This window comes from Anser cygnoides, chromosome 1, assembly GCF_040182565.1.
Source record: "Anser cygnoides isolate HZ-2024a breed goose chromosome 1, Taihu_goose_T2T_genome, whole genome shotgun sequence".
Taxonomy (NCBI): domain Eukaryota; kingdom Metazoa; phylum Chordata; class Aves; order Anseriformes; family Anatidae; genus Anser; species Anser cygnoides.
Genome location: NC_089873.1, coordinates 146090477 through 146104692, shown reverse-complemented (window position 1 = coordinate 146104692; position 14216 = coordinate 146090477). Strand labels below are relative to the sequence as shown.

At 41.4% G+C, this 14216-nt stretch overlaps 1 protein-coding gene and 1 long non-coding RNA gene across 11 annotated transcripts in view; one reads left to right on the top strand and one right to left on the bottom strand.

Annotated features, from left to right (window-relative positions):
- LOC106041662 (LIM and senescent cell antigen-like-containing domain protein 1) overlaps positions 1-14216 on the bottom strand; it is a 66768-nt gene that overhangs the window by 2164 nt on the left and 50388 nt on the right. For all 8 annotated transcript variants that reach the window (XM_066985104.1, XM_066985118.1, XM_066985111.1 and 5 more), the window contains exons 3-9: positions 9758-9824; positions 6982-7102; positions 5985-6134; positions 4778-4928; positions 3940-4032; positions 2465-2513; positions 177-252 (exon numbers count right to left, since the gene is read on the bottom strand). In XM_066985104.1, the coding sequence (XP_066841205.1) occupies positions 177-252; positions 2465-2513; positions 3940-4032; positions 4778-4928; positions 5985-6134; positions 6982-7102; positions 9758-9824 (707 nt within the window). The remainder of the gene's footprint in view (positions 1-176; positions 253-2464; positions 2514-3939; positions 4033-4777; positions 4929-5984; positions 6135-6981; positions 7103-9757; positions 9825-14216) is intronic.
- LOC136787816 (uncharacterized) lies at positions 247-13876 on the top strand. 3 transcript variants are annotated; one of them, XR_010826936.1, is made up of 4 exons: positions 247-770; positions 3076-3305; positions 5973-6157; positions 12136-13876. It is a non-coding gene; the product is annotated as an uncharacterized lncRNA (long non-coding RNA). The 3 variants fall into 3 exon arrangements; XR_010826934.1 differs by having other exon boundaries at positions 3076-4727; XR_010826935.1 differs by lacking the exon at positions 3076-3305.

The following is a 14216-nucleotide window of genomic DNA, read 5'->3' as shown; positions in this document are numbered from 1 at the left end:
CAGACAGCTGAAAAAGATGTAGATTAGTAAATAGAGCAAGAGGAAGAAACAGGCGCAATTTTCTCAGTGCTGATTGTATGGTTTTTGTACCGTAACAGTTAAACTACAGCAACATTTCCACTGTAAAGATAACCACCGATCCATTTTGAAGGCATCACACCTATCAATAAACTTACTTGAGTGTTAACTTAGTGTTGCAGGTTGAACAAGCGAAACAGTTCACACACCATGCCTTATTCAGAGCAGACACAACTAGAGCAAGCGAAAAAAAAAAGGAAATCATTAGCATTACAAAAAATATACATATAAAGAAAAAGCTGTAATGTTCACGAGACATGAAGAACAATCATTTGATTCTTATATCAAGTATTGAGGACCATAACAATAACATGGCAAGACTAGGAAGGCACATAGGCACATGTGAATGCTGTGCAGTGGGACCATGAAGTGTTGATAAAGCTGTCTCTGAGGGTACATACAATGCTATGGTCACCAGCAAGACCATTTTAACAAATTTCTGACTCGCGTTGCTTGCTTCTACCTCATCTCATAGCATGCTGACCTCAGGCAACTGTTTTATGAGGCCATGTTTCAAACATGACCAGGAGACTTTTTCAGCTGAAAAGCAATCCAGCAAAAGGGTGTTTATGTTTTTATTCTGTTTCATTCCCCAGACCCTGCTCAGACCGCAGTGCCATCAACTATAGCACTTGCCTGGTTGAAGAAACTAACTTGAAGCTAGGAATCAGGACACTGCTGGTAAATCAGAGGTACCAAAGTGAAAAAAAGTTATGGACTAACGAGATAAATCACTTTATCATGATAAACATGAATATATTTTTACTCTTTGTTTTGGAGAGAAAGCTTTTTCTCTTTGTTCTTTATCTCTCTTTTCTGTTCCTCCTCTCTTTCACAGTATACCTTCCCAACGTTCCTTGCCAAAACTTGCTTCTCTTTTTAACCAAATGTAGAGGATCCAGGGCAATGCAATGCTTTTCCCCTAAAATGCAACATTTTGTCAGCAGCAAACAGAACCAGCACATTGTCATGCAAAACTTTTTTTTCCTACACTATTGGGCCAAGCACATCCACAGAAGCATACAGTTATTCACCCGCTTGCCAAAATAATACTAAGCAGATGAAAGTCTTCGCTTATAAGCAACCTCTCCAATACAGTCATAGACACTCTCTTGAAAAACTGTTGCCACAGATGTCTGTTTCACCAGAGAGAGAGAAAATAAAGTACTGGATACTCATCATTTGTGACAGCAGTGTCAAATTTCTGTGCAGGAGTGAAAGAAGAAATGTAGAATAATTGAAGACACACCATGAAAATAAAGAAATGACGACATTACAATCTGTTCAGTTCAGTGGCTGACACATACAATATGGGAGTCAGATTACACGGTGTAACGTAAGAAACACACAGAGATGTGGTGATCAGGCAAGGCTGAGTTATTCATTCGCTTCAAGCCCCAGTTCTCTTCATTCAGGATTTCAGCGAAGGGTAAGATACAGCTTCCTCCAAAGCCTTCTGGATTGTTGTTCTGCAGGTACAGTCCAGTCCCAAAAATGTGGGGAAAGCACATTCCCAGAATGTGGGTCTCACCCTATATTTACATGACTATGAACTACCTTATGGCTCCTTTTAAAAGCTAGAGGCTTCCGCCCACTTTGCTAATAGCTTTGGTTTAGGTGAGGCTAACATTGGTATTACAGTGTTTACTTCAGGCAGGTGTAACCAGGAACAAAGTAATGTGGCATTATTGCAGGTAGAATGATTTGCCTTTGGACAACCAGCTATGATAAAATGCCAAAAAGCATCCAAAATAATCCCTCCCCCTGCCCCCCAAAATTAAAACACTCATTTCCGCTTATGCCTTCACAGGACAGATCTTTACAATTCCTTCCTGGTTTTGTGAAATTATCATCAGCCTAGATTTTCAAAAGACAGGTGCCTGAGATAGATAGGCAAATACCTCCAGGAAGTGGATTGAAATAATGAAAGTTAGGCACTTAAAAAAAACCATTAGAAAGCCCACCTAAATCTTTAAATATCTAAATTCTTTTTCAAATCCGGATCATGATCCCTAAATTCATTTGAGAAGATGCCAATGTAGTCATTCTCACAGTTGCATGTGTTCATTTTTAAGGTAGGTGGGGCAGGAAGCCACCAGTGCATCTCCCAGCATCCCTGGCCTTTGCTTGTTACTAAAGGGTTTCCAGCTGACCACAGCTCTCTTTAGACGCTGGGTGATCTTCCACTATCACAAAACATTCACTACAAGGTCTTCCTACTATTTGGCCTCTGACTAATCAGATCTATCCTAATTTCTGATCAAGATAATGGCCTGTTTTGGTTTAATGAGAACAGCCAGGGATTCAACAACGGCCTTACTTTCGCTGTTAAGAGAGAACTTCCATCAAAATGTAACGTTAAGAAAACAGTCAGAAAAGTGCTTACCATCTCCTTCAATCACACGATTGCAATGGAAACAAACATCACCGAACAGCTGAAGAGGAAGGAGAAGTAATGAATTTTTAATTGAATGATTTTACCAAGAGTAGCTTCTCAAAATAACAAAACTCTATTTTGGCTGATGGGCACAGTAGCTTTGCTGTTTATTTCAGTAAAAAAAAAAGAGAAAATTAGCAGGTCTGCTTGTGTTTTCCTATTAAGTTTTGCATCATCTTATCAGAAAAAGTCTCGGTAATGTCGAAGATGAAAACATCTGTTTACATCTGCTTGACACTCTAAAAATGTTGTGTTGTTTTGTTTTACTATTTCTCTAATCCTGAACATTTAAGTCAAAGCAAAGTCACATACAGATCTTTAGTAATCATCCAATTTAACATTTGGACTTACAAGCAAGACTAGAACAACATGCTACTTTTTCTGGCAAAAGCTGTAAGGAAATGCTATGCTTAATTTATTTTTCTTAAAATCAATCAATCAATAAATAAAAGGCCAGAAATCCTTCATTCCATTTCCATACTTAACATCTGTCCACAATGTAACAATCTATGAATGGTTTTGTATGCCCAAAATTTCATGTATTTTTTTTCTAACTGTAGGAGCTGATGTAGCGAATGACATTCCTTCAACATACAACTCTTGCCTGGTGTACGTTCTTGCCCTGTCATGGATGCAGCTATTTCTACTAATGTCACGGCATTTATTGCCTACAAGTGTGCCAGCAACATTTCAATCATCTGCCCTTCATCGCTGACAAATTAAGAATCCATCTGTAATTAGCAGATGCCTTACAACTCCCAGAGATAATGCCTACTTCAGCCAAGCAAAGGTGTGTACGTGACACCTTGTGGTTGGCTTCCAAATAATAATGGTTTACACCTTACAGTGCTGCACTGCACAATTAAGGGCGTCTGCAGGGAACTGTATATAGCTCTTATTTAAATGCAAGTGGTCACTAGGTGGTGTCCTCTGACAAATTAAGTCTTTGTAGTCTTAGGCAGCTGAACGAATGAGCTGGGTGATGCTGTGTATCCTAACATAGGATCATCTTAGAGTAGCAGAAAAAAAACACGCTACTCACAAAGGCTTCGTGTCAAACCACAGCTCCTGAATGGCAAATCTTCTTATATTTCTTGGGAAAGATTCGGTGTTATTAGCTGCTCTCATCTCGCAGATATGCAAAAGCTTGAAACAGCTCTACATAAGCGCCACTAAGCTTGAAGAACAACTCGATACTGATTAGCCCATCTAGTCTTTGTGAAATCCCTGCAGTTATGTTTTTCAATGCCAGATTTATAATTAGAGAAACCGATATAAATTAACTGCAACAGAACATCTGCTAATTAGCTTTATAACCACAGGTGATTATGAGAAATCAGAAGAATATCTATGGTCTTCCATCTCCTTTAATAAAATCAATTCATGAGTTTAACAACACAATTACTAAAAATATGCAACCTTACCTGATTGTAGTGGGTTTCACAATATGCCAAGCCTTTTCTCTCATAATGACGATGACCCAGGAATGGCTTTTCACATTTCGCACAAACAAAATGCTATGAAGAAAATTATATACATTTTTGGATTACTTGGAAGTAACTGTATTTTTTCTGGAAAGCAAATCAAACAATGTGAATGTCACGTCTACTGAGCCACTGATTCTCTTGAAAAGGAGAATTAAAACTTGTCTTCAACATTTCAATCCAAAAGTTACAAAAAAAGGAAGCAAAGTGATGTGTTATCAACGAACAGAATGAAGAGAGATTAAATAATAAGCACCATCATTACACTCTTGTGAAGAAAGCTCTTGCTGGAGGAGATTTTCTAAACAAAAGGAATAGACCACTTATCTTCCTAATTTAAAACGAAGATATGGAACTAAGTCTTGTACATGCCCTTGAAATATGAAACCCTCCCATGAAGTGCTTTACCTGTAGCAGGTTAACTGTGAAAGACTTAAGAATATTATGGTGCCCAGTAATATTACAGTTATCACAGAACTTTACTGCCTTTCCATATATCCCGCTCTTCACTTTGTGAAATTTTCTTCTATAAGGGCCTGGCAGTGCTTCCTCTGATTAATGATTTTAGCTTCACAGTCAAAGGTCTCTGCAAGGTTGGAAATTACTCTCATTTCACAGTGAAAGACCAGACATGAGAAGGTTGAAAATAGGATTAGGAGAATGTATATACTCATTATTCCTGCATACTTTTCTAATCCTTTCATGTAGACTGATCAGCAATATTCCAGGTATGTTAATATTTACATTTGTGAAAGACAATGTATCAGCTATTGTTTACCTCCACATGCCACTGTTTGCCCATAGCATTCACCACTCGTCCTTCAATTGGTCTTCTACATGCTCCACAGATGGGGACACCCATTTTGTCATGGCAGGGTAAACAATATAATTCTCCCTTCAACTCACGAGCATCAGCAGTAAGCTCCTTCCTGTTCAAAAGTTAATTAATTGAGAGCATGAATAAAGGAACTGAATGATTTCAACTCTTGAGAGTTTCTGGAGATAATCTAATTTTTAGCATTTGTTTTAGAAATTGGATTTATACTACAATAATGGATCTAGCAGCATCAAATATGGCAATTCATTTTTTTTTTTTTTTGAAACAAGACTGATTCCATAGTAAACTGAGAAAACCCTGCTAAGTACAATGCATTAAGTCTCTCTGAAAATAGCTACTGAGCTGTTTTCAAACGTGTTTGAAAGCTGTAGTCATGCTTGGCTTCTATTCTGGTCCTCTTATCACCTGTTTATTTTAGCTTTACATAAATGTAACTGAAAGGAAAATGCAATTCTTTACATTTTCCCTGTGGTATAAAACATCAGAGAAAGAAAAATATGAGCTGACACTGGCACTGACGCAATACTACAGGTTGATTTTCAAATCAGCCTTTGCTACAGCACTGAAACGATAGCTTCCTTTGTACCAAAAATAAACAACTAATAATGTGTGCTATATCCTACAATGTCCCCTGATCTGTGCTTCTGGGGAGGATGTAGAAACATGAAGCTATGTAGACTACAGTTGCAGAAGCTGATAAAATGAGGTAAGGGAAAGCTTCTAAGAAAATGTCTTTAAAAGGAAAGAACAAAATTTTTCATGCAACTCAGCTAAAAAGAAATAACATGGGCAAGATAGTAACTCAAGCAGGTAAGGAGGATCACTTTTCTACCCTTTGTTGCAGAAAAAGAAGCTATCAATCATTTTGCTGCTACAAAACCATTTACCTGTGCCCAGACTTCATATTTCCTAAGAAAATGCTGCAGATTACAATCTTTCATTACTGCCTAACATATCAGCTGTTGTTTGAACTAAATATCTAACTCCACCATCCCAAAAGCGATAACCAGACACACATCTGGCTACAATGCAACCCAAAGCTCTCCCTTTTGACTGTTTAACAGTACTGGATTTCACTTTAAAATGTAAACGGAAGAATCAAATAAAAACAGCATTTTCTTGTCTTCCTTTGCAGAACTCAAGTTACCCGCAGTTTGCACAGTTGAAGTGATCAGGGTGATAAGGATCATTTTTGAATATGAGAGGCTGTTCGTCAATAATGGCATGACACTTCTGGCAAATGTACTTTCCCAAGCCTCTGGCCTTTTCCCTGTTATGGCAAGGACGGCAGAGATGTCTGAAACAACATAAAAAACATAGGTAAGTACCAGCACCAGTTAGTACCGTGAAAAATATAAATCAAACATCTATTAGAACTTCATTTCAATCAGCCTTTTTTGGAAGAAAAAGTCTTTAAAACAATTTCTTTGGTAGGTAAACCAAGTGCAGAAGAAGGAGGGCTATCACTGTATTTCCAATCACCACAGAACTATCATTTCTTCAACTTATTTGAATTTAAGCTGTGTCAAAACACAGAAAACAATGTTCACTACAGATTCTCACTGCTGAATATTTTACTCTCAAACTCTTAAAAATTTAGCTTGGAAGCTGGATGGCCACACAGGTCCTAATTCTATAAAAACAACCATGTATGTCATATTAAACTTATGAAGTCCATGGCCATATAATCCACTTGCAAAACATCATTGTGATCACAGCTGGTAAAAAAGTGAAGGATCCCGATGAGCTGAAAACATTTATTAATGAATAAGGTGCTGAACTGGACCCGAATTGGAAACCAATGTTGGAAAAACAAAAATTGATTTAAAAAAATACAATACTTCTACATCTGAATGTTGTCTCTCTGATCAGAATGTACCCTACCAATCCTGAAATGTCACCAGGTACAGATGAGACCTGGTGCTGACAAGTAATCTGGTGTTGAGGTAGATAAATGGTTAAGATTTTATGTGCATATTTTAAGCTATTCATTCTTAATTTTGTGATGCACCCTTAGACCTTTTTCTCATAAAAGCCACTTCAGTTACTCCATCTCAACTGGAAAGTTTTAAGGGCCATAACTTCTAAGTCCCACCTCTCATTTCATTTTATTCATGAGCAGTAACAGAAGGATGAAGACCTACCTCCCAGCATTCTTGACAAATCCAATATCTGCCAATACTTGTTGGCAGATGTCACAGCAGAAGCATTCTGGATGCCAACTATTGTTCATAGCCTTAATAACACGACCAATAATGAACTCACCTGTAAGAAACACAATGACAAGAATTTACAATACCACGCTAGACAAAGTTAAAAGAAACCCACAAGTGAATCACTACAATTGCATCATCATCCTCTCCTCATATACTGCCCACCTCCCCCCAAATCTGGTAGAATATATTAATAATTTCAGTGTTGCAGTTCTGGTTCTAAACTCTGTAATTTGGGTTGTTTTTGTTTGCTTTTTTTTTTTTTTTTGTGCTGTGGGTCAGAAGCAGATGTCCTTGCTGATGGACAACCTTCTGTTCTTTATATATAAGCCTTTTTCCACCTTCTCTCTGCAATTATCCTTTTCCAGTCCTTTATCTGTTTTTTTTCTCATCTGATCTCAAACTCTTGCAAAATATACAGAGTTCTTTATATAATATGGCATTCTTGTCTCCTTATCATCTTTGCCTTTCTCCTCTTATAGAAGAGGACAATTTTAAATTGTCATTTACACAGTAGTGGCTTCTACTCCACTAGGTCTGTAATCTAGCCTTGAAGGGGCTCTATACTCTAAGCACAACCGAACTGAGCTTGGGTGGTGTTGGACCTACTGGAAAAAACAGAAAAGAAAAAAAAAAAACAACAACAACTATGAAGTCAAAGTGCAAAGATGCAGTGGGAGAATGCACTTACTAAACAGTAAATCCAACACACACAACAACTTCTAACCTACCACAAGGAGTCCTGTCCTGCAAGGCATTGAAAAAGTGTTAAAATTACCGTTGTGCATGCACTGTGTGACTCCACTGCACAGGCAGTGGAGCCATGTCCACCACACACGGGACACGTGTTTAGTTGTTCCCTACATGGACGTTGTAGCCAAGGCCCCTGAGCAGTGCCCCAGAGCACTCTGCCTAAAACGTGCTGGGAGCTCAGCTTCCTGGTGCTGAGGAAGGCTGAATCGTGGCTCCAAAGAGCCTACAAATCAAACAGCTGTCAAAGAGGAGCGATCCATCAGATAACAGATGTGGATGAAAGGAAGTCTAGCATGCAACTCTGTGGCATTCCCATGAAGTCATAGCTTTTCAAGAATAAAACCTGATGGACTCTAAAAACGTCAGGAAAGCTTGAGGCATCACTGCTGACAACAGCCCTGTTGATTTTGGCCACCCTTAGTAAATCCAAACACTGGAAAAGCCCAGTTTCAGTTAGGACCCATAAGGCGCTGTAGGTAAGAGAGCAGAGTGACCTGGGAGGCAGCCCAGCCAGCCAGTCACACCCTCCAGCAAAGTCACTTACTTTTAACCCATCTGTCAGAACAAGTCAGTCCGTAAAACTGATGAGCTTTTAACAGAGCCGGTGCTATGAGGAGCCAGGGTAGGAGCAGCTGAAGCTGTTTTAGATGTGGAGCTGGGCAGGAGAAACCCTGGAGATACATGGTGTAGCTCCTCCATACCCCTCTGCCTGGGACCAGAACAGCTTCTGGTATCCTGCAAAAGGCTCCTGGGTGCTGAAGAGGTAAAGCCTCCTCTGCCCAGCCCACCAAAGGCGAGTAACAGTGCTAACAGAGAGGAGCCGTGTGTGAACAATGCTGGCGTGCAGGAAGAGCAGCACTTTCTGTTTGAAGAGGTTAGAGAGGAGGGTTTGCGAAAATCCTTTGCAGGCCAGAAGCAGGGATGCAGACGGGGAAGCCCTGGCACAGAGGAGCAGGAAGGGGACAAAGGAAGGGGGCTGCAGAGTGACTGGAGGAATACAACAGGTCCTCATGCTTGGGAAGTGACTGGCCTGCCTGCAGACGGAATGAAGTGAGACACTTTCTGGTTTGCCGCATACTTCAGGTTTGCTCAGATATCACCATTAAGCCCCTTCTTCCTCTTCCCTTTCCCCTCCTTGTTCAAATCTGCAGCTTTAAATTCAAAGCTCCAGAACATCTGCTTCCCCCTTTCCCAGCACCCAGCCCCTCCCTCTGCACAAGGGAAAGGCCTTACTAAGATAAGCAGAAGTTGTAGCGGCTTGCCAAGGCACCGCGGAAAAACAAGAGCTTCCCGACCAGCTCAAGCAATGGTACAGTAATGACTTCTCAGCCCTGCCCAAGCAAATGTGTCACACACAGAGAACACAGAGGGTAAAAAACCTGGCAATTGATTACAGCGTAGCAGATACGCAAGCATTTACATCATCAGACAAATTGACAAAAGGCAGCCTTCAGCGTTACACAGGTTAGACATCAGATGCTGAAGGAATTTGTTTCAGAAATATGAAAGGGGACCAGCTGACTCATCAGCTGATGGTAAGAGTAGATGATGAAGACTGTCCCTGCTTCCATGGAGGAGGACAACACGGATGGGTTATAACTGTCAAAAGGGATGACAGACTCGCTGGAGGGTTTCAGCTGCATGAGAAGGGCTGAATATAAGCACATGCATGTAGGTACAGATAACCATGAAATGGTCTGTTCATTGGGTCACTGGACCAACAGCTTAGCTGTTCACTCAAATAACGCAAACCTTTTTTAAAAAACCTACTGATTGATGACCTGTAGGAAAAGCAGCTCCCCAGGTTCTCTGAAGCCTAGTTCATTCTGGAAGTTCAGATGTGTGGGGCCACCTCCCAGAGGAGATACAGAAGGGTTGCACATCTTCCCCCAGCAATACGCTGACTTCCCATTTGTGATCAGTGGGAAGCACTTTGCCTCAACGTAAAACTTACCACACTGATGGCAGCAAGGGGCGAAAAGCATTTGAAAATCATGTTCACAGTACTTCCTCCCTTCAAACTGCAAATGGAAAACAAGCCGAGAGTTAGAGGGATTAGGAGCATGCCCTTGACATAAATACTGTAACATACCAGGATGTTTCCAGATGCAACTGGGTAGCAGAAGATGAGGAGTTGCACAAAAAAACAAACCTGACCATCTGCTAGAGAAACGGGCACCAAATTCACCCACCTTAAGTCAGCTACTAGTCAGCACATGGCATTAATAAAACACTAATCCTTTAATACTGTTTAGAGCATGTGGCATTTTTCTGTCACCCCTTTACCTCACAACAGATGCCTGAATTTTGACAGACTGACAACAATCTGATGCAACCGATAGGATTCTGGGCAGGAAATTAGCTTTCGAAAACCTTTCCTGGGGGGAAGCATTTTCTCTGAACCCATTTGATCCCTTCCCCACTCTGCATTTCCTGTAAGAATGGCCCAGCACACTGGAGGAAGTAAGTCTGGGGGGAGGAAGAACCCCCAGGGACAGAAATCCTCACAATTTATGGAGCAGTACAGCCAAACATACAGAGAAATAATGCTTTTCCTTCACAATGGTTGTTTGAGGGAATTTTAAGAAACAAAACTCTCTAAATTGACTAGATGAAATTGGGAGCTGATCTAAAGGGATTTGGAGCTGAATTTTTTCAAAGCTTAAAGAAGTTCAGTTGTAGTTCAAGCTCACAGAGAAAAAAACTATGGAAAAAAAATTCTACAGCACTGCATTAGCAACCTAACCAAGAAATATGTAAAAACATGTAGGCGAGTATGTCCTGAAGTGAAGGGAAATGTTTAGATACCTTCAGGCACATCATTAGTAGACACAAATGCCAACTAGCATGTTAAAACCAGACAGACAATATTAGGTATGTTTGGATTTCAATGTCTCAGTTTAAAACACTGGAAAGAGGGATAGCAGGAAAACCCCAGTTCCTTCTTTGTACTGAGTCTAACACAAAACAAAGCAAATAGCATAAAATGCTACCCACAAATTAAGTTTTGGTGCATGGATAGCAAATACAGCAATAACCTTTTACACTATGAAATTTCAAGGATCAAATACGATATAGTAATTACTTGTGCAATATACAGAGCCATTGGCAGGGTTGTGATTTAATGAAATAGTCTAGAAGTCACTGGAAACTTGAGAGCAGAAACTTAATTCCTGTGCCCAACCTGAACTGCACCTACAAGGATCAGAAAGACATATGAGATATATACAGACTCTTCCAGAAGTCTATCCTAGCAATTTATCGAGGCTTTTTTCAATGTAATACTCTAAAACAGATGAACTTCTAATTGGAGTTTGTTGTTGTTGTAGTTGTTTTTAAATTGAGAGACAGGGGACTGACTAATGAAAATTAATGGAAATTATTGGTTAGTTCAGAATTGTGCTTGCTTCCTGCCAAATATAATCCTTTTTAAACTGAAGAAAAGCAGAAAGCTTCCAGCTTTGTGTAAACAGTTGGTACAATGGAAGATGCACGGGTCTGCTTGGATTTCAGAGCCACCACATGTTGATCTGGGCAGACCAAACAGGTTTGTGTCGGGCAGGTTGGTTACTATTCCGTGTTGTTTGTATTTTCAACCTTCTTGGCTCGTTTGTGCTGCATTTGTGGATGACCCAGCAGCTCCCCCCCTAGAGAAAGCCTTAAGCTTCCGTAACAAGTCCCACAGCATGTATTTTAAAAGCAAGGTCATTGAACTGGTGGAGGTCCATGGGTTAGTTGCATAGCTCTGCGTTTCATTTCAGAACATTTCACCACAACATTATCTCCAGCTGATCTCCGCATCTTTACTAACCTAGGACATGGGAAGACATGCCTAAAACCTGCTTCTTTAAAGACACTTCCTCTAAGGTAGTTTTTGGTAGAGCCCAATTTAAGAACACACTCCAGGTGCAAATGGAATAGAAATAAATCTGAGAAGCTCACTGCAGCTGCACTTTCCTTTTATCTCGCTATAGGTAGTTAGAAACTACTTAAAAAAATAAACAAAAACTAAAAGGAACTCTCCTCTCATTTAGGCCTCATAAAGCAAAAGTCATGCATCTTTCTATTTCAGTGATAATTACAATAACAAAGCAATACAGATTCCCCAATTATAGGAGTACTCTTGGGAGTCCTTCATTAGGATTTTGCTGTATTTCTTCCCCCGTGGGCTGCACCTCTCTAAACCCTTTCATCTCCCCGCCCCTCAGCACAGAGCAGGCTGGCCTTTTTCTGGAAGGGCATAGAAAGAGGCTCTTACTGCCCCAAAAGGGCTTTAAACAAACAGCTGCACTCCAGGTAGGCTTCATCTCTCCTGACTTCTGCTGTCTGAAGGTGAAGTGCCCGCGGTCCCCGGTGGGACAGACCTCTAGGGAAGGACAATTGCTGAACCCAGGAATAACACGGTCTTGAGAAAAAGCCACTGAGTAATTACAAGGCGAAGAGGGACAACCTGTCCCTCTGGGCACGGTGCCACCAAAGCTGCCCATGCAAGCAGGCTGTTCTGCTGTAAGTACAGGACCGCACGCTCTGCTGGGTTACAAAACTGCGTGGCAGCGGCTGTAGGGAACGCAGACTGCAGACGCGTCCTGCAGCGCAGCAGACCTACCTACACCTGCATTTCTTCCAGTGCAGCCCGACCAGTTCCACCCCACCACGGTGGAGCACCCAGCACGAAAGCTTATCACATGGCAGCGTTTGAGTGCAGATGTGATAAGCAGCTTAATGACTAACTGGGGGAACTCTGCAACGCTCGTGATAGGCAGGGGGAGAATATTTGACTTCCCGAAATCATTTCCAAGAAACACTGGCTTAGCTAAACGGGACACAGAACAAACACGAAGTGATGCAGGTCTACCAACAATGCCTGCATTTACCCACAGGGAACCTGCTCAGAAAAACACGTTGCCTGGCCACACCTCCACATGCATCTTGTTCAAGGGTGCATTAAACCAGTCGGAAGAAGATAACCTTTCTGCCCTTCTTCTCCAGTCACTGTTTCCTCACGGTGATACAGATCATCTCAGAGCACTGTCAGCCATCTCCGGAGCACTGGCAAACCTAAGCCCACCCTCTACCTGCTTCGGGCTGTTCCTGTTCCTCCCTCTCCCCCAAAATGCTGTCACCCATTACATTCCCGACTTGCACGCCTAAGTGCTACACCAACTCATGTGAAAGAAGAGCAAGCTCTGCCCTTGTCCCTCCTTCTCCCTAAGGAGCACCACCAGGAACCATGGCAGGGTTTCCACTGCCATCATCTCACTGACCTCTCAAGTGCTAGGTGAGAGCTATGCTGGCAACACAGGACAAGTGTGGACACCCTAAAGGGTGCAGAGACAGAGGAGAGGGCCCTGCCGAAGATTTCCAAGCTGAAACAGCCCCAAAGGCGCAAGGGCTGGCACAATATGGACCTTCACTTTCTTCAGAAGATGCCAAGTACAGGCCGCTATAGAGGAAGGCTGGGTGAGATTTCTGAGCCATCATCTGAACCATCATCTCTTCAACAGCAGCAGGCAGGCTTGCTGGTATGGAGAGGAACTGCAAGATCTTGTGGTAGACACTAGGAGGACTAGAGGCAGAACAGTGGCCTGAAGTTCAAGCCACACAGAAGTCTTCGGATATTCTCTTAATCCCAATCATAATTTTATCCCTACAGTAGCTGTGGCAAAAGGTAACTTTTCTTAGCTGAAACCCTCCACTTTCTCTGCAACATTTCTCAAGAAGAAAGTAGCAATAGGAGGCAAAATGCTCATATCCAATATATTTAAACACCATCAGGATGCTTTCCCCTGCCAAAGAGGTTCAGGTATGGCAACATGTGAGCAACAGGAAGGTTGTAATATTCCTGGACTAGGTGCAAACATAGGACTTTCTTTCCATTGCAGTCCTCCTCCATCCTCTAGGAGATACAGGCTGCCTGGAGCAGTGTTTCTCAAACTGTTATCTCAAACAAAGGGCCATTCCATTTTCTGAAAGAGGTTTTATGAATAAAGCCCTCGTTATTTAGAGAAAATACATTTTATTCCTTTAAGACAATTTTATTAACAAATGTTTTAGTTCTAAAATATTTGTATCACTTTACATTTGCCTCAGGTCTCAACACTTAGGGCAGACCCTTTAGCATGCCTGCCGGCAGGCAGCAACTCAGTATATATTAACAATTATAATGCAATGTGTAAGCATCTAGGGGGTGTTTTGTTTGTATTGTCTTTTCTTAATTGCTACCGTTTTGCAGCTCACCTTTTGATGTTTTATGGACCACTAGAGGCTCATCTGCCACAAATTGTGCAACACTATCCCTACTGCACTGAAAAATCTTTTGATCCTCAAGCAAGGTAAGAGAAAGCAAACCCAGGAATCCCTTTTGCCATTCTCTTTTCCAATCAACACTCCTCCCCCAGCCTCCTCCTCCTCAC